The sequence below is a fragment of the Carettochelys insculpta genome, chromosome 4, assembly GCF_033958435.1.
Source record: "Carettochelys insculpta isolate YL-2023 chromosome 4, ASM3395843v1, whole genome shotgun sequence".
In the NCBI taxonomy this organism is placed as follows: Eukaryota; Metazoa; Chordata; order Testudines; family Carettochelyidae; genus Carettochelys; species Carettochelys insculpta.
In genome coordinates this window covers 119806415-119827355 of record NC_134140.1, presented here as the reverse complement: position 1 = coordinate 119827355, position 20941 = coordinate 119806415, and the positions used below count along the sequence as shown (strand labels likewise).

General features: G+C 43.5%; 1 protein-coding gene across 2 annotated transcripts in view; it reads left to right on the top strand.

Annotated features, from left to right (window-relative positions):
• CCSER1 (coiled-coil serine rich protein 1) overlaps positions 1 to 20941 on the top strand; it is a 1054165-nt gene that overhangs the window by 632662 nt on the left and 400562 nt on the right. For both annotated transcript variants that reach the window (XM_074993602.1, XM_074993603.1), the window contains exon 9: positions 18750 to 18827. In XM_074993602.1, coding sequence (XP_074849703.1) covers positions 18750 to 18827 — 78 coding nt within the window. The remainder of the gene's footprint in view (positions 1 to 18749; positions 18828 to 20941) is intronic.

Genomic DNA, 20941 nt, shown 5'->3' with positions numbered 1-20941 from the left:
GGAGCATACCTGTCACTGAAAACCTTCAATGATAAGGGATCACAGTCTCCCTGGGAAGCTTATTCCAGAACTTTAACAACCCTTATAGCTAAGTTTTTGTTAATAGCTTACCTAAATCTCCTGAGCTGAAGAATAGGCTTGTTTGCTTCTCCTCCTACCATCAGTGGACGTGGAAAACATTTGATCAGTCCTTTTATAAAAAGTTCTTCACGTAGTTGAAGAACTTACAGGTCTCTTCCCAAGTCGTCATTTCTTGAGACTAATCATGCCCAGTTTTTATAATTTTCCCCATAGGTCAGATTTTCTAAACCTGTTAGCATGGTTAGGAATCACAGGGCCCTCCTGCCAGCATGACTCTATGGAAAATCACATTTAATGCTGAGTTTTAGATGCTGAATTCAGGGTGTCTGCATGTATAGTATTCTAGTGCTGGACACTGTTACAGGTATTAAACAGTAAAATATACAGCCAAGGAAATGATAAACAGTCATGGCAAATATGGGACCAGATTTTCATAAAGACTTTTTCCTGTGCCGACACAAGCAAGGTCTATTTTATACAACAAACCACAGCAATTTTTAGCCATGTTGTTGAGGCAGATGTATTTTAGATGTGATCTCCTGAGTTATTTGTATTTGAGTACATTGGTAGTTTAATGAGACCTTTCCTGTCCCACTTATCTAAATCATTTTATGTAGTGCTTACATTGGAAATCAAGAGATATCATATAAACAAGAAACTTAATGTCTGTGAAAATTCTCTGTTTAAAGTGGATGATTATGTAACTTTTTTATGGTAAATATAGACCTCATTGGAAAGCAGTATGATTTAGTCCATGGGAACAGCATATATACTAAGAATATAAGGAAATATTTTTATAAAAATAAAAATTAGATCCTATAGACATTTTTCATCTCTTCAGATAAGAAGCTTTAGCCAACTATGGATGGATAAGCCGCCACCCCGCAAAAAAAAACCCTGTGATAACATGAGTCATTTGATGTGATACATTCTACACAAAATAGATTGCTTAGCCGGGAAACTGCAGCTGTGCTGGCTGAAATCCTTCTGAAGCATCCAAAACACTTGCCATTTTTTTTCTCTCTCTTTGATTAATATGAGTGCATGAGGCAATCTAGGCTCTGCGCATTCTGGCTTTGGACACTTCAATTTAAAAAAAACAATACAAGTGGCAACAGTTCTCTTGTTGATAGGGAATTAGAAGATATGAAAGAGTACATAGTGCAATGTCTTCAACATGCTCACAGCCAAACCCACCAAAAACAAATTCACTTTCTTCATTTCAGAGGAGCAAGGTGATAAACTGGTCAGTCATACCTGTTTCAGAATTTGAGGTGTATGGATAAATATCCAGGCCACAAGAATATCATGAATGAGTGCAAGGCCACTTTTGTAATAAGAAAAACAGACCTTTCTAATTTTAGTTAAATAGTTGTCTTTGAGCTATAGATTACATCTACCACAGTACAGTTTCATTGTTCTCTTGAATCCCAGGCATGCCACACTGATCATCTTTGTTCAAAATCGATGTCCCCAAATACTTTTGTTTGTTCTTTCCATCTGGTCAAAGTCATAATTTGATATTCTTAATCAAAAAAGGCTGACAAGCAAAATCAATCTTAAGCCAAATATTTAATGCTTTGGTGCATGAAACAAGGACATGATAAGCCAGTACATTATTTAGCTGAATTTATATAAAACCTATCTATTTTTATAATTTATAAAACTTGTAAAAATTTATGTTATCCTTGGTGATAGATGCTTGGAAAACCTGTTTGTTTGGCTTTAAAAATTAGTAATTTAGATTATATTTGTAGCTAGAATAATTGTCCTGCCTTGCTAATTGAAATGTTTTTTCAAAGCTGCTCTCATTCTCTAGCTTCCTGATTATGCATTTTGTCTTTCTCTTTTACTCCCTCATCCTTTATTTTCTTAAAACACAAATTTTCAAGGCTTGGGGGCTGAAAAGAGAAGATTAGAATAGGATTTGAAAGAATAAAGTCCATAACTCTTTCTGTAACAAATGTTGAAAAAAAACTGGATTTAGGTAGTAGCATACCGTACAGTGTATAGTGTATGTTTGAGAGCAGCTTCTGTTATAACAGGTTTCTTTCTGGAATGGTGGCAGATAGAGCTTTCAGTAAAATAGTGTATTGCTCTGTGCCTCATATTATGTGGCTTTTCATTATGGCACTTGATCACTGAAAATAATCAAAAGAGGATGTGAATATGTGGATATAATAGTCCTTATGATACTTCTGAATTATCTATCATATTAATATTAACCTTCTCATCTTTCCTTTTCTAAATCTTACTAACTTCTGTACAGTCAATGGCCATTGTGGCTAGGCATCGCATGGACAGGTCCCAAATAAGAGTGAAGGTTACAGTAGCAGGGCAGAATTCCCTCCCTCCCTCACTTGATACTGGAGTGTTCATGGGATGCAGTTCCCTTTTAATAAATATATATCTTTCTGGATAGTCGATGGCAGTCAATAACTCTTTTCTTCCCAGTTATGGTAACCATTAACCCTAACATCTGCAGGTTTTGCCATAGGTTTTGCAGTTCCTATCTTGTGTAATTTCAGTCATAGCCTGTGTCCCAGAACTGTGGGATAGCTGGGCATGGCTGTGTCACGACAGCATCTATCCCAGATGCCAGTGGTAAGCCATATTCTCCACCTGATTTCCCACTGACTGACACCCTCAGCAACGGTAGCAGGGGCTTCTGCCTCTGCTGAAATTGAGTTGTGGATGCTTGAGTGTCATCATTTAAATCTGCTTTTTGCAGTGCTGGGTGTGTGTGTTTGTGTGCTTAGAGGGGGTAATGTTTGTTTAAACTTTTGTTTTCCACTAGCTTGGACTTGGCCTGATTTCCTGCAGAAAAATGTTCCTTTATCATGATCTTTTATTAGGAATGTCTGCCCCCTGTTACCATGAAGTGAAAACTCTGCTCCATCAGCCAAAATGTCTTGGTTCACTGTAGCAAAAATAGATGGAAAATGGTCTTTCCTTGATGACCATTACAGAGTGAGGAACCAGGAAGTACTCTAGGCTGACCTTTGGCTCTTGGCAGTGTCAAGCTCTGTCTTCACTGGTAAACTAATTGTGTTTGCAGTCCTGCCAATGGGGAGGCAAGCAAAGAGGACGTCAGCCCTGGGGCCTAGTGATTCAAAGTGGCCTGCGGCTCCTGGCCAATGCCACTGCTATGGCAGTGGCAGCCAGAGCCCCTGGCCCTTTAAATCACCACTGAAGTGGAACACTGTGTGCTCGTGGAAGCTCTAAGGGTTGTCGGGGAGGGGGTGCTGCAGCCTGGGTAACACTGAGGGCTTGCTGTCCCTGTCCCACCCCTTCTTCCTGCTTCATCGTCCCTTTCCAAAGCATGGTACTGCCCCTTGCCCCAGCTTATCCAGAGGCACACAGAGGATGTCAGTTCGCCTGTGTATTGGGGACTTCATGTAATATAACATGAAGTAGAAAGGGGAAAGTTTTAATTGTTAGATCCCAAATAATTTCATTTTAAAAAGTAGTAAATATTTACTTTGGAGAAACAAGAAATAGTTCAGCTGTATGTTGTTTAGTTTTAGTTTCCCCAGCTGCCAATTCAGGAGTGTGGATCACACTCTTTTAATCAGACTATTTTTTAAGTGTTCCAATTATGAATATTAAGAATTGTAAATACAGCCAAATCCTACTATTTTTTTTACGTATTTTCTAGCCCTTGTCTCTGCTCCAGAAATCCACAGTGATTCTCTAAATACCTGGTGATTAATAGAAAAAACTCAATTTTTAAGTTATAAAACAGTTTCATAAAGCAGTAAAATACTCAGAAGACTAATCCTTGGTGGTCTTAGTTAATTTTCTACAATCAGTTCCCGTTGAATTCATAGTCTGGGTCTACACTTGCCCCCAACTTTGAAGGGGGCATGGTAATCAAGGTGATGGTAGATTAGTAATGAAGGGCTGTAATGCATATACAGCACTTCATTAGGCTAATTCTCCCCGTGGCAATTTCAAAGTGCCCACGGCTACACTCATGTTGGCACTTCAAAGTTTAACACTTTAAAGTTGCCATGGGGGAGAAGTAGCCTAGTGAAGTGTTGCATATGCATCACAGCACTTCATTAGTAATCTTCCATCACCCTGATTACCATTGCCCCCTTCGAAGTTCAGGGCAAGTATACACAAGCCCTAAAGGAGATTTTCATTGGCCTTCTGAGTTTTTCTGACCTGTTTGTGGCACTTGGTATTTAGAGACGGACAGGAAGAATTGTGAAATTCTTTCTGTCTAAGCAGGAAATGAGAGTGGGGCCTGGGATATGTGGTGCTCAGTTCAGAGTATTATTATACTCTCTTCCTATTTTCATGAATTTAAAGGAAACGTGCTTCTTTCTGGTTTGTTCAGATTCAGAATTGGTTGCTGTCACTCTTTCCTAGGCTCAGTGACATTGTGGTTTATCTTCAGCTTCTGAATATGCAGTCTGCCTGATGAATATGCAACATTTGTAGCTTCCAATAGACTTTGAGACAGAGGGTGGCAACAGTGAGATTTAATTAACTATAGAAGCTTTATTAGTATTCAGTCCATTTTCTGAAATATTCTTTCATTGTTTTTAGAGTTTGACAGGAAGTGAAATTCTTTTTTGTTGAAAGTCCAAATGTAATATTCTGCCTATATAGATTTATGGTTGTTAACATATTTCTTAAAATTGAATACTTGTGAGAGATTTTATTTTTAAGTGGTCATCAGACAAGGTACTGTCTTGTATTTTTATCAGTTTCCTGGACTTCACTGTAATAAGGTGTAGGATTAAATGACTTTAATACATTTGCATATAAAATATATTATTCATATAGATATGATATCTTGCAGTAATTTAAGGACTTGCATAATTTTCTTTTCAGTTCTGTATTTTCAACTTTTTTTTTAATCTTAAGCACTTGAGAAACAAACAAACACAACACTTTTCCTATGTAAGTTGAAACAAGTTGGATGTAACCGACAGCAAAGTATTAAAAGAAACTTTGAGACTGCTTAAATATTCTTATGATTATGAACATTTTATGCTTTAGATTTAGATTTAGATGAGGCTACTATAAGGTGGGTGCATAACTAGCTGGATAACCGTACCCAGAGAGTAGGTCTTAATGGTTCTCAATCCTGCTGGAAAAGTATAACAAGTGGGGTTCCGCAGGGGTCTGCATTAGGACCGGTTCATCAATGATTTAGATATTGGCATAGAAAGTACGCTTATTATGTTTCCAGATGATACCAAGCTGGAAGGGGTTGCAACTGCTTTGGAGGATAGGGTCATAATTCAAAATGATCTGGATAAATTGGAGAAATGGTCTGAGGTAAACAGGATGAAGTTTAATAAGGACAATTGCAAAGTACTCCACTTGGGAAGGAACAATCAATTTCACACATACAGAATGGGGAGAGACTGTCTAGGAATGAGTACAGCAGAAAGGGATCTAGGGGTTATAGTGGACCACAAACTAAATATGAGTCAACAGTGTGATGCGGTTGCAAAAAAAGCAAACATGATTCTGGGATGCATTAACAGGTGTGTTGTGAACAAGACACGAGAAGTCATTCTTCCACTCTACTCTGCACCGGTTAGGCCTCAGCTGGAGTATTGTGTCCAGTTCTGGGCACCGCAGTTCAAGAAAGATGTGGAGAAATTAGAGAGGGTCCAGAAAAGAGTGACAAGAATGAATAAAGGTCTACAGAATGTGACCTATGAAGAAAGGCTGAAAGAATTGGTCTTGTTTAGTTTGGAAAATAGAAGATAGAGGGGAGACATGATAGCGGTTTTCAGTTATTTAAAAGGGTGTCATAAGGAGGAGGGAGAAAACTTGTTCTCCCTGGCCTCTGAGGATAGAACAAGAGGCAATGGACTTAAACTGCAGCAGGGTAGGTTTAAGTTGGACATTAGGAAAAAGTTCCTAACTGCCAGGGTGGTCAAACAGTGGAATAAATTGCCAAGGGAGGTTGTGGAATCTCCATCACTGGAGATATTTAAAAATAGGTTAGATAGATGTCTATCAGGGATGGTGTAGACAGTACTTGGCCCTGCCATTGGGGCAGGGGGCTGGACTCGATGGCCTCTCAAGGTCCCTTCCAGGCCTAGTGTTCTATGATTCTATGTGCACAAAGCACTGATTTTCTTTACCTCCCAAGAGTAACCATATGTCAGGAAAGTAGAAAGCTCTAAGAATTTCTTTAACTAACAATTTGCTACCTGTCTAGCTAAGCATAATATAATATTGTGATATTTTAAGTATTCTGAACATTCAGTAAAAGACAGTCAATGAGCTAATAAAAATAAGTTATAATAATCTCATTATAATTTTTACATCAGTACTGATGTGTTTTACCAGTGACTGAGGCTTCACTAAGTATTTTGCAAACTGCAGATGTTCCCATTACTCTGGTCCACCTTTTCTGTCCTTTTCCAATTTGGCTGCTTACCTGTGTGCCTGCATTTCATAGATCTATTTAATTTAACAGTTTGGCAATACATTTTCTTTAAGAATTTTACTATGCTCATCTTCCTTCTTTTGCTTATATTCCTTTTCTTCCTCTTTCAGAATTTTACTTTGTTTCTTGCACTTAGTGTTTATAAAGATGTTCATGTTCTTTCACATTTTCCCAAATCTTCTTCCTGTCCACTCGTACCATCTTGATTCCTGTGGTCCCCTTGTGCTTCTCCTATAGTAATTTTTGGGGAAACATTGTCTGATTTTTTTCTAATACAAAAAATGTCACAGGTGTTTGTACGTGGTATTTGACATACGTCCTGGAGAGAGTTTTCAAAATGCACATAATGACATATATCGGAGGGGTAGCCGTGTTAGTCTGGATCTGTAACACCAACGAAGGGTCCTGTGCACCTTATAGACTAACAGAAAAATTTTGAGCATGAGCTTTCGTGAGCACAGACTCACTTCATCAGATGCTGGTCTTGGAAATCCAGCAAGACCAGCATCTGATGAAGTGACTCTGTGCTCACGAAAGCTCATGCTCAAAACTTTTCTGTTAGTCTATAAGGTGCCACAGGACCCTTCATTGCTATAATGACATATAGTTTTATTCAAAATCAGATTCAATATGGTCCCTGTACCTGCATTTAAATTCCAGTTTTATTCTTCAGGTGGGAAGTATTTCAGTATTGGAAGGTTTTCCCTTGGGTTAATGAGTCATTTTCATTTGTGGCTTCAATATTTGAGTTCTGTATTTTCAACTTTTTTTTAATCTTAAGCACTTGAGAAACAAACGAACAAAACAGTTTTCCTATGTAAGTTGAAACATAAGTTGGATGTCACCGACAGCAAAGTATTAAAAGAAACTTTGAGACTGCTTAAATATTCTTATGATTATGAACATTTTATGCTTTAGATTTAGATTTAGATGAGGCTACTATAAGGTGGGTGCATAACTAGCTGGGTAACCATACCCAGAGAATAGGTCTTAATGGTTCTCAATCCTGCTGGAAAAGTATAACAAGTGGGGTTCCGCAGGGGTCTGCATTAGGACCGGTTCATTTGCATTAGGCAGCAAAACACGATGCAATTGAGAGATCATTCCTTGTAAAGCACATCATTACTTAACTACAGATGACCTCTCTTTGACCTATGAAGAAAATGTGCACTCAACTATGTCATGAATATGGTTAGCAAAGAAAATACTTTTTGAGAATGTGGCTTTCAAAAAAGTAAGGTGACCTTAAAGCAAATACCACCCTTAATCTCCCCTCACTCTTGAATAGTAATTTGGGGTCTCAGATGAATGCTCTTGGATATGAATTACACATTGCTGCATCACTCTTGTGAAGGGAGAAAGGAAAAGCTTTGTGCAAGCCAAATCCTTACCTTCCCTGATTTTGTGCAGTCTACTGAAAATGACATTTTTGGTTTGTTGTATTTAAATTAAGACTAAGAGGCAATAAACACAAACATTAGAGCAAAGTGAAATGTTTTATCTGCTCCGTTATTTATGAAAGTCACTCGAAAGTTGATGTTTTGCTTTGTTGCTTGGACCCTTACTAGAAATTCTCAAACTTCCCAAGTAGCGTGATTTATAGAGATGATATAATTCATGCTGCACTGTACATTTTTGCTTGGTGGGTGAAAGGTAAACTAGGAAAACATTGTTTTGAATTGTGAATCTCTTTGTCATGTCTTCAACTTTTCATCAATACTAGGCTCTGTGCATGGCAATATTTCCAGGAGGTATTTCAATGAAAATATGCCATTCGGTATTTATACTTGGAGGTAGGGATTGGTTCTCTGTCCAGCTATGCTGGAAGGACAGGAGTTGCTGAATATAGTTTAATTAGGCTGAAACATTAACACCTGTGTGTATCTGGAAGCTGACAGTGTATGGAGCAGATTATTGCATAATTATTTCAGTAGCTACCTGGGAAGTTTCTGTCAGATCTCCCCTTTAACTGTTCTGGTCCTAGGTCAACCCAGCAACATTTCTAGAGGCTAAAATCTAAAGTAGAGGAAAATCTACTGCTCAGCATCTACCCTTGGTTGTTGGAATTGCATCTTTTGATTATTTTCTTTTAAGTTTCTCCCTAAACATAATGCTTGCACATGAAGTCACTGAAGTGCAAGAGCAAAGCTGTTTTGTTATTCAGAATGGTAGAGATGTCAGAATTCAAGGAAATTCTGAAACATGAACAATTTGTTAAGAAAAAAACTGACAGTTCCAGATATCAATTGAATATCTTTATGGGAATTAGCATAAAAGCTGTTCCTTGTTAGATTTGGAGGAAAGTGGACAAAACACGCCTTTTATAGGTTATGGCTCTCTGGGATAAAAATAACATATTTTGAGGTTTTTTCATCCAGCAAAACTTGCTAGGTGCTTCATTAATAATGGCACCATAACTCTGTTTAAGGCTCCAGAGCAGCAAAATGCATGAGCACATTATTAATTCTGAGCACAAGGGTCTCCCCATGAAGTTTGTGCGATTGCTCATATGCAAAGTGCATTACTGGATAGGGGCCTACATGTTTAAGATGTGTGCACAGATAATGACTACATACACACCCATCATGTTTGCATTGTGTCTCAGTGGGGTTTTTACCCTGGAAACCACTAGGTAGTTTGACCCTACCTATGTTGATGGGATTCAACTGCAGAATGCTATGGTACTATTGGTTTGATCATCACTTCACTTAGCAGATCCAGAAATGATGTTGTCTAATGCACTTAGCTTAAAGAGTGTATCCATGAGTACATGACATTGCAGAGGATGAATTGTTTCCCTTCACTAATTTCAGCTGCACCAGGTTAGTAATAGAGGGAGTTTTTCTTTGTGGAAGGGGGCTTTAAGGGTTTTGACTACTATGTAATATTTCTGATGTCAGCTGATGCCCATCTTATACTGTGAAAGAAAAAGTTTACATAATGAATCGGTGCTAATGAACAGCTTTCAAATTTGATTATAAAATGTTGTAATTATCTTTATGCTGGCAGACCAAAATGAGTCATCAAAAGTCTCAATCATGTTAAATAACTTTAATTTTTACAGTGAGGTACTGCAGAATATTTGTGTTTGTAAGTCACATAAACTGTGCTCAAATTAGCCCTTCTCTGGATATATCATTTTCTAAATGGTTAAAGAGAGGGAGCCTGGCACCTGGAAAGAAATTATTCAGGAAAAATGAAAAAGAGCTTGTACTGCAACTTTTTTCTTTGGGAAAAATTTATCCAATTGCAAAGGAACCTTGGCTCCTCCCGGCTACGTCTACACGTGCCCCAAATTCAAAATGGCCACGCAAATGGCCATTTCGAAGTTTACTAAATGCATATTCAGCGCTTCATTAGCATGCTGCCGCGCGTCTCGTCCCATAATAAGGGGACTTCGAAGTAGGCGGGGTCCTTTCGAAAAGGAGCCCAGTCTGGACGAGACGCGCGGTGGCAAGCCGCGTCAATTTCGAAGTGCCATTGCCACCCGCATGCTAATGAAGCGCTGAATATGCATTTCAGCGCTTCATTAGTAAACTTCGAAATGGCCATTTGCGTGGCCATTTTGAAGTTTGGGGCACGTGTAGACACGGCCCCTGTGAACTGGAATTTCTCATTGAGTGTTCCACTTCAGAATGCTGTCCTGAGGAGAGATGGGAGAGACTAAATAAGCCAGTGGAAGCAGATGCAGTGATCTTTTTCAAGTGACACCTTAACAAATTTTGACTGTGTTGTCTACAAGCCAGGTAGTGCACAGTAGCATTACCAAGCTTGTAGACAACTAAGTCACTTCTGGCAGTGTAGGCATAATGAGAGTTTGCGGGTGCGGTTGTTTCCAGAATTATCACAGCAGCCCATTATTCTGTCCTTCTGTTGATACAGAACATACTTTATAAAATCATATCTGCAATGTTGAGTTACCAGTTTTATTAAGTGCTTATGTAACAGAAAAACACATTATAGTGTTAAGGACTCTGATATCTTCTTTTCACTGTACGATTTTAATAATAAGTGTTTACCTTGCAGAATTGCTTTTGAAGTATTGCACCCAGCATTAATTAATAGGAGAACATAAGAATGGATTATAAATTAATTTTATTGTGTCATATCAAGAATTCTATTGCTTATGCAACTTACAGTTTTATTGAAAATTGTGTAAAAAGATACACTGCCATGCTTTTAAATCCCTGTTGAATGATAACATATAAGTAGTTACTTAGTACACCAGAAGAGTCAAGACTTTAATAGACTTGCTCTCACATATACTATTATAACCCTAACACCTGCTGGGTGTGGTGTCGAGTCCCTTATGATGGTACTGAACCACTTAGAATTTAATGGGGCTCTTGTATTTAGCTTCACAAGTTGTAGGTTCGATCCCGTACACAGATGACTGGGGTCTGGCAGTGTTATGTTGTACTATTTATTACCTTTTAAATATTTCTGAAACTGAAGTTGTCATATGAGGGCTTTCGCCACTCCCAAAAAGCTAAAAATCAGTATTTCCTCTGGCTATAATAGAAAGCCAGGAGACATTGGATGTGGTTTAACTAGGCTGCAGATTTATTAACAACTGTCTGAGTGTACCTGGTTTTTTTAAAAAAAACATACATTGTAGGTAATTCCTTGATAATTTCAGAAAATACTTTGGGGTGGGGGAGTTCCATTAGCCCTACTCCTTTCCTCTGTTAAGGTCTGCTGCTAGGACCTTAATATCCCTCCTCCCTCAGATGAGGATTAAGGTGAGCTATAAAGGAAGGGGGCTGGCTCCTTCTGTGCTAGTCACAGAAGCTCTGCTCACCCCCATTTCCACCCCTTTTTAATAAATGTTTCTTTTAGAACCTTTATCAGTTCATTTTGCTGTATCCTATCCCTGCGGTGCACCTGTGATACAGATCTGTCCCAGGTCAACAAAATGAGTTGTGACAATAGAGTTTAACTTCCATGTGAACAGCCAATTAAATTTCCCCATGAACCCATTGTGGGAAAAGTGACACCCCCCTTCCACGCACACTTTGCCTACAGCTACTGGTGGTAAAGGGACCAATTCCTTTCCACCATCTCCCTCTCCCCAAGAAAGGAGCAACTAGCACTGTGCCTTTAGCAGATCCTGACCAAGCCTGAGTATTTCACCGTCTCCATGGGTGGCAGGAAAAATGATGCTCCACTTGGTCAAAGTAAAAGAAAGCTTCTCCTTGACCTGATTTCTTACTGGAAACTAATAAATTAGGTGAAAACCTTTGGCCAGATTCTCTAGTGATGTAAATAGGCAAACGCCACTGGAGAGATTTACACTTTAGAAATCTATATTATTTCTAAATTGTTTCTGGCAGCTCATAGAATCATAGGGCTGGAAGGGACCTCAGGAAGTCATCAAGTCCAGCCCCCTGCTTCAAGTAGGATCAACCCCAACTAAGTCATCCCAGCCAGGACATTGTCAAGCCGGGACTTAAACCTCTAGGGATAGATTCCACCACCTCTCTAGGCAACGCATTCCAGTACTTCACCACCCTGCTGGTGAAGTAGATGTTCCTAATATCCAACCTACTCCTCTCCTTCTGTAACTTCAGTCCACTCCTCCTTGTTCTGCCATCTGTCACCACTGAGAACAATTTATCTCCATCTGCTTTAGAGCCTCCGTTCAGGAAGTTGAAGGCTGCTATTAAATCACTCCTCAGTCTTCTCTTCCTCAAACTAAATAAGCCCAGATCCCTCAGCCCTTTCTCATACATCATGTGCTCCAGCCCCTTAATAATTTTTGTTGCCCTCTGCTGAACCTGCTCCAGCATATCCACATTCTTTCTATACTGGGGGTCCAAAACTGGATGCAATACTCCAGATGTGGCCTCACCAGTGCAGAATAGAGAGGAGCAACAACTTCTCTAGATCCGCTCGAAGTGCTCCTCCTAATGCACCCCAATATGCCATTAGCTTTCTTGGCTACAAGGGCACATGGTTTACTCACATCCAGCCTTTCAACCACCACAATCCCTAGGTCCCTTTCCACTGTACTGCTGCTTAGCCAGTCAGTCCCCAGCCTAAAACAATGCTTGGGATTTTTCCATACCAAGTGCAGAACTCTGCACTTCTCCTTGTTGAACTGTATCAGATTTCTTTTGGCCTAATCCTCCAATTTATCCAGGTCACTACAGATGCAATCTCTAACCTCCAGTGTATCTACCTCTCCGTCTCGCTTGGTGTCATCTGCAAACTTGCTGGGGGTGCAATCCAATCCCTCATCCAGGTCATTAATAAAGATGATGAACAAAACCAGACCCAGAACCAAGACTTGAGGTACTCTAATTGATTATTTTTGGAAGAGACTCTGTAACATCCCGGACTCTAGCTCCCAGTAAGCAGCAAACTTGCTGGGATTCTACGGGTGGATGGCAGATGGATGACTCTGTCTCTCTTAGGAGGGAGTCCTCAACCATTACCACCCATCTTCTCTTCGGAGTGATGGACATAGAACCCCCATCCCTAGGACTGCGCATCCCAGGCCTTATAATCTGTGGGGTCATCTTCTGATCTATTCCCTGTGAGGACCTGCCCTAGCTATCTCCACCCAGAGGGCCCCTCCTGCCACCACTCTTATGGTCATAAATCTGTAGTTCAGACCAATCAAATGTACAGTTAGATTGGGCTCGAGTGGAGGAGCCAGATTCTGTCATTCACAGTCTGATGCTCCAAGGCTTTGAAAGATGGAATACAAAGTTCTGTTGCAAAACACTCCATCTCCACAGTAGTTTTTTGCCATTCAAGTCTGTGGAACTCATTGTGTCATGCTGCAATCAATTATCACTTAATAGCCGCGTCTACACTAGCCGGCTATTTCGAAGTAGCTGTGCCAACTTTGAAATAGCACCTGCCACGTCTACATGCGCCGAGCGCTATTTCGAAGTTGAAATCGACGTAAGGCGGCAAGACGTCGAAGTCGCTATCCTCATGAGCAGATGGGAATAGCGCCCTACTTCGACGTTGAACGTTGAAGTAGGGCACGTGTAGACGATCCGCATCCCGCAACATCGAAATAGCGGGGTCCTCCATGGCGGCCATCAGCTGAGGAGTTGAGAGACACTCTCTCCAGTCCCTGAGCTCTATGGTCACCGCATGCAGCAGCCCCTTAAAGCTCCCCGCCCCCTTATTTCCTGTGCAGGAAGCTGAGAGCTCGTGCAGGCAGCAGCACTGCCACGTGCCCAGCCTGCACGTCCCTCGGCAGCCCCAAGCCAGCACCCTGCACCCCATGGCATCCAGCCAGCTCCCCAGGTGCCCACAGGGCACCCTCCCCAAGGGGACCCAGGGCTCCCAGCCTGCCAGCCAGTGGAGGAAGAGGCAGCGGGGCCCCTCCTGGATGGAGGCTGAGATCCAGGACCTGCTGGGACTCTGGGGCGAGGAGGAGGTGCTCCAGGTAATGGGGAGCAAGAGGCGGAACGCAGATGCATTCGCTCAGCTGGCCGAGGGCCTGGCTGCCCGGGGTCACCCTGGCCACACTCCTGACCATGTCAGGAGTGAGGTAAAGGAGCTGCAGCAGGGTTACGCCCGGGCCCGGGACACAGCCAGCCGCCCCCGCCGCTTGCCCCTTTTACAGGGAGCTCAGGGCCATCCTGTGCCCCCGGTACACCTCCTCCCCCCCGGCCACCCTTGACACATTGGCTGATGAGCCCCAGCAGGCCCTGGAAATGGAGTCCGCCCCAGAGGCCAGCCCTGCACCCCAGCATCCCCCCCAGGAGCCCACCCCTGGGACACCGGAGGAGGAGGAGGGGGCCTACAGTGATGGGGGGCTCCAGATCACCCTGCCCTCCTGCAGCTCCAGCAGGGCATCCACCCAATGGCTGTCCCCTGACCGTGGGAGCAGAGTGTCAGGTATGTAGCCCCCAGGTGCACACCCCCGGGGTTAAGGGGCAGGGACAAGAGGCATGACCAGGGCCCTCCACACACCCAGATGACCATGGCCCCGAGGACAGCAGTGGCATGTCCCTCAGAAGAGTCCATCAGCCCCTGCCCCCCAGCAGGACAGTGCCATGCCCCATTCCTGGGGATGGGGGGAGCAGAACCTAGGGTCCCCCAGGGAGGGGGTTGGACACCCATCATCATCATCAGCAGCATCTCTGGGGGACGGGGATGGGGAACCAGCAGCAGAGGGGTGGGGGGACAAGGGCCACAGGTCAGGGCCCAGACTAACGGCTGTCTCCACTCTTCTTCCCCCCTCTGTTCCACAGCTGCACCATCGGAGGGCCCGGAGAGCACCGGCGCGCCATCTGTGGTCCCGGAGAGCCCACCGGGGCCATCCCACCAGGCTAGCCCTTTGGCAGAGCATGGACCAGCCCCAGGATGAGCCCAACAGCAGTGGAGCCATCTGCGCGTGTCCACGGACCCCCAGCTGCTCGCCACCCTCTGGTGTCAGCTGGCGGTGTCCGAGTGGCGCCTGCAGGTGGAGGAGCGGCGGCTCCACCTCCAGAAGCAAGCACTGGCCTGGCGCCAGGAGGCTTGGGGGGCCTTCATGCGCACGTTCAATGCCATCGCATGGCACTTGGCCCCCCCTGCCGCTCCGCCTGCTGTCCCTCCACCATCAGCCGTCCTGGGGCCTGCCACCGAGGGGGACCATGGGCTTCCGGACTCCGCCCGGCCCTATCTGCTGATTCTCCCGGCCCCCACACAGCCTCGACCGGGCCTCCAGCTGAGATGTGGGTCGCGCCCCCCAACACCAGGCGCAGGAAAATAGGGGTGCGTGGCCGAGGACGTTGCCCCCCAAGGCCCCCTCTGGCCCCTTCCTTTGGACTTATTCCCCCCATCTTTATAAATAATGTTTGTTCTACCCCCGTTTTGTACCTGCCCCCCCATGTAAATAGTTCCCCCCTTCTTCTTCTGTTTTAATATTAATAATGCAAGGTTGCAGGGTTTTGTTTAAAAGAAATTCCATTTTATTGCACAGAAGTGTTGTGGGGGTGCTCTTGGGTTCTCTGTGGTGTGGGCGTGGGGGCAGGGAGTGTTGTGGAGGATGGGGGGTTGCAGTGGGTGGCTCACCCGCAGCTGGCCCTGCCAGCGTTCACCCCACAGCCTGGTCAAAATGGGCCTGCAGGGCCTCCCGGACCCGGATCCCCTGAGGGTCAACCTAGCGACTGGGGGCAGCAGGTGGCTGGACGTCGGCCCTGCCAGCCTCCACAGCCCAGCCCTGGAAGAAGGCCTCTCCCTTGCTCTCCACCAGGTTGTGGAGTGCACTGTACACGCCCACAACCTGGGGGATGTTGGTGAGGTCTGCATCCAGCCGGGTGAGGAGACACCTCCAGCGCCTTTTGAGGCGGCCAAAAGTGCGCTCGACCACCTGGTGCACATGGTTCAAGCGTGTGTTGAACCGCTCCTGGCCGGCTGTGACATGGCCTGTGTAAGGGAGCATGAGCCAGGGCCAGAGGGGGTACGCTGCGTCTGCGACGACGCAGAGGGATATGGTGGTGTCCCCCACAGGGATCTCCCGCTGGGGGACATAGGTCCCCGCCTCCAGCTGGAGGCACAGGCCCAAATTTCTGAACACCCAGGCATCGTGGGTGCTGCCAGGCCAGCCAACATAAATGTCCAAGAGGCGGCCTCGGCTGTCCACCAAGGCCTGGAGGACCACGGGATGGTATCCCTTCCTATTGAGGAAGCGTCCTCCTCTGTGCTCAGGGGCATGGATGGTGATTTGGGAAGCCCAGGCTGGCAAACCCCGCAATGGCAGCATCCGGGCCTCCAAGCTGCACAAGCCTGTGGAGGAGCAGGGCATTGATTGCGCAGACGACCTGCAGGGGAAGGACATGAGAGAGCACCGGTGAGGGGTGTTCAGGGTGTGTCTGGCCCTCCCCCCCGGGCTCCGCCCCCAGGGCTCCCCCCCTCCACCTGGGGCTCCCCGCCCCCCACTGGGTCCTCTTACCTCCATGAGGACAGCCCCGACGGTGGCCTTGCCCATGCCGAACTGCTGCCCTACGGATCAGTAGCTGTCTGGAGTGTCCAGCTTCCAGACAGCGATGCTGACCCCTTTCTTGACCATGAGGGCACGTCGCATGGGGGTGTCCTGGTGCCGTAAGGCAGGGGTGAGCCACTGGCAGAGCTCCAGGAATGTCTGCTGGCTCATTCGGAAGTTCCGGAGCCAGCGGTCATTGTCCCACTCGCCGAGCACCAGCTGCTCCCACCAGTCCGTGCTCGTGGGGTATCTCCACAGCCGGCGGCGTGTGTGGTGGTGGGGGGGGAGGGCTGGGAGGGCAGCAAGGTCTGGGGCTGCTTCCTCATCCCCCAAGGACAGCTCGTCTTCCTCAAATAAAAGATGGTCAGCTTGCCTCCTGCATGGCACTGAACAGGGCAACCACTGGTCCTCCAGGGGCGGGTGTGTGGGCCTCTGGCTGCTGCTGCTTTTGCTGGGGGTCCATGGTGCTTACATGGGGTGTGCGTGCTTGTGGCTCTGCAGACCGCGTACTGTGCAGGCTGAGTGTGTCTGGGAGGGGCCCTTTAAGGGAGTGGCTTGCTGTTGCCCTGGAAGTGCTAGTCCGCCCTGTGACCCTGTCTGCAGCTGTTCCTGGCACCCTTATTTCGATTTGGGCTACTTTGGTGTGTAGACGCTCCCCTGCAGTGCCTACTTCGATGTAGTGCTGTCCAGCATCGACATTGAACGTCGACGGCACCAGCCCTGGAGGATGTGTAAACGCTATTTGTCGAAATAGCTTATTTCGATTTCGCTACATAAGCTATTTCGATGTAGCATCCCAATGTAGACGTAGCTAATGAGTGTTTAACTTAAGGTTGTTTCTTTTTTTGTGTGGGGGAGGGATAGCTCAGTGGTTTGAGCATTGGCCTGTTAAACCAGGGTTGTAAGCTCAACCCTTGAGGCAGCTATTTAAGGAACTGTGGCAAAGGTATTTAAAAAAAAAATGGGGCAGAGGGGGGATGGTGCTCAGTCCTGCCAAGAGGCCACGGGACTGGATTCAATGACCTCCCAAGGTCCCTTCCAGCTCTATGAGATGTGTATCTCCACATTTTTTTCTTTCTTCATCAGCATTTCAAATGACTGTGTCTGGGAGTTGCCCCATGGTTATTTCAGTTAGGCTTGTTGTTTGGTCCCAGGCAGGACTTGCCTTAGCTTCAGGGTGGTCAGTCTAACCCCACTCCCCTGTTCAGCATCAGATTAAAGAGGTGCATTTGATAATCTTGCAGTGCCTCCAAATCTCACTCCTCCCTTTACCATCTGGATTTAGTGATGGCCTTCTCTTGTTATTCATGTGCAGTATTCTTCACTTACCCAAACAAGAATTATACCCTTCCTCGTAAGCCCAGAAAGACAATGTAATACATTTTACGGGTATGATATAACTACTGCAGGATTTTTATACCACCCAAATGGAATCAAAACATTAATCTAAAAACAGAAAGGATGACTATAAATACATCTGAAAGATTTTTCTGCCCATTTCTTGCCTCAACATTGGAGTAAGCATTGACAGCTTATGCAATACGTACCTATGAACAGGCCTTTCCTTCCTAATCAGGAAGGGTAGCTGGCAGGGTGAAAAGACATATCTTCATTATAGTTAATATATTTTTATACAAATGCTAAAATACTATATTTTGGCCACAGGTGGAGAAAGACAGACTCCAGGGAGGAGAATCTGGGAAGGAGAAATAAAATGCCTTGTATGTGTGTGGGGCAGGGGGAGGGGGGGTCCCTCACGACCAAATAATTGACCCTGTTTTCTTCAAAAAACACTTTTAGTGAAGATGTAATAAAAATTGATATGTCTTCACAAAACATGTTGGCTTGAATATTTCAATGTATTTCAATGTGAAAATATTCCAGTTATCTCTGGCCCGTGACTCTTTTCTCATTCTTCAGAACGTGGCTTTGCTGACTAGTATAGTAAGCTGCTAACATCTCTATCTTAAGATATGCTTGTGGCATCCGCAGAAGGACTTGTTTAACAGAGTCCTTCATCTGTTCCTGAAGAAAGATTCTGTGTGTCCCATTGCAGTGATATTCCCGTTGCACTTCTGAATCATGCATACTCACAGTTTATGAGCTCACTGCCCACTTAATAAATGGATCAGTTGATACATAAGACAGCAGTACCAGGAAAACAAATATCCCAGTGAGAATAATATCATAACTCCATTTCCAAACAGCTGTCATTGCATGAGTTTTGCACTTATTATCTGGATGTTAGTAGCTCAAAAGCCCAGTGAGGATGATTATGACTCACCTACAATATGTTGTTTTGTATTTCAGGAGAAAGCCCAACATTTACAGAAGCCTCTCACTTCCCAAGCAGATAAATCCACACAGACTGAACTTGTAGGCCATGATGTAAGTAGCTGTATTACACAGTAATTTTTCTTGATGGTTATTCAAATTTTTATTCAGCATATTTACCTCTTTTAGTTCTATGTCCAAGCATTAATTTAATAGGATTTAATAGAATATAATGATGTTCCTCTTTTGCTCCTAAATGATTCTCAAAAGCCTTCTGCAACAGAAAAAGATAATTAGCTACCTGCCAGCATACAAATATCATATTAATTGCTTGTTTTACCAACAGCTCCAATATACTTTCTTCCTCTAGAACGATAATTTAGGCTGATGTGTATTAGTGTTTTTTTAAAAAGCATTTTTGCACTTATTAACAATTTAATGAAGCCATTATGTTTCTTATCATAATTGACTAAGCAAGTCACTTTCGCACTCTTATGTGACAAGACATAACTTTTGCAAAGAACTTGACAATAATATTTTAATTTTTTAGCATCAGCAGGGAATATTGCAAGTAATTTAATTGAAAATTAGAATTTTCTTCTTGGTGTGAAAATAGCAACTGTCTACTTGGTGAATTGGTGTAAATAACAAATACATGATTATAAAATGAGACTGTCACTAGCGGAACATGCAGACACAACTGTTTGCTTGTGGGTTGGAATTTTTTATGCCTTGAGCGATTATTGGTAAACATCATTCAGCTGTTAAATCTCAAGTACTGTATAGTGTTGATAGCATTTTTTTTAATTACTGAAGCAGTTTCCTACCATTCTTGCTGCCAAAGCATGTTACGCACTGTAAGTCCCTGTTTCTGCAGTGCAGTGCATGCCTGTGGATTTTCATGCCTGTGCTTCACCTCATTGAGTGTGCTGGTGTTCCATGCTGCCTCAGAGATCTGCCTGTGCACATCTCATTTCAGGATGGGGGCCTGCATGTTTTGTCTTATAACAAACAGGGTCAGTTATCCTTGTGAATGTAAAGCCCTGCATATTTGAGTGAGAAAATGCTATTTCTTTCACCCTGACTTTAATTTCACGAAACTGCTGTAATCTTAAATGTGTATTGAGAGGCACAGCAACATCTTTCTACCCCATAACGCAACAATTTGAAGTTTGTCAGACAAAATAGTTTTATGCATAAAACTAAAAGCCTGTGCCTCCCATTCAGAAAAGTATTCCTACCCAGAAAAGCATTTAATGCACATGTTCACCTTTAATCAATAGCATTTAAGGGTATGCTTAAAAAGAAGCAAATTCCTTAAGTGTCTTCCTGAATAAGGATGGACTTAAGCAATGGTATGTTGCTTTTGTGAATCAGGGCCACAAACAACCTTCTCATTGAGTGTTAAGAAACTGTGTTGTATAATAAACATTTTGGACCTCGTTGATTAGACTTCCACATCTCACTCTAGAACTCAGGTTCATTTTTTTTTAATCATCTTAATTTTCTTTTTCTAAAGTCATTTTTCTGCTCATTGTTTTTGTCAGCTGTGATCTCTCCTTGTGAATCAGTAACAATGTGCCATTATATTCTGCTGAATAACTGTGAAATAATACGAGAAACTGTGGGAAATTTTGAAGCAGGGTAACCGCTTCAGTACTTTGGGATTACAACAAAGGCATTCAGAAAGAAGATTTTCATACGGTCAGAGTACTGCTGCACTTTATATTTTCCTGCTGTTGGTCAGAGTAAATTAGCTATCAACCACAATAAGTGACTATCAAAACTCTTCGAATTCAAATTTGGGCATCATTTCCCTTCATAAATGAATAGTATTAGTTTAAATTGCTGCGAGTTGATGTTGAGAAAAGCCGTGTAATACCTGAAATCTCAGGCTAAGGATCTATTTTAGTATCAGAGTATTTTCTTCAAGGTTTTGCTACCAGAAGAGCCTGTTCATTCATGTTACATTAGATGCTGAAAACCTTTGAAAAACTGTTTGTCTCTCCCTTTCTTAAACTGAACTGTCCATTTCAGTAAAATTGGAAACATTTTCCCCTTAAATTTCCTGGCAGAAAATTAAAAACTACCCAAAGCTAGGAGAAGCAAGAGAAATTGTTGAGATACTAGAAAAAATGCATTTTAAAAGGAAAAATAAAAATGAAGGTACTGAAGCTGCCCCATTTGCAATGTGATCTTCCATCGTTTGCCATGTTTACTTCCTAATT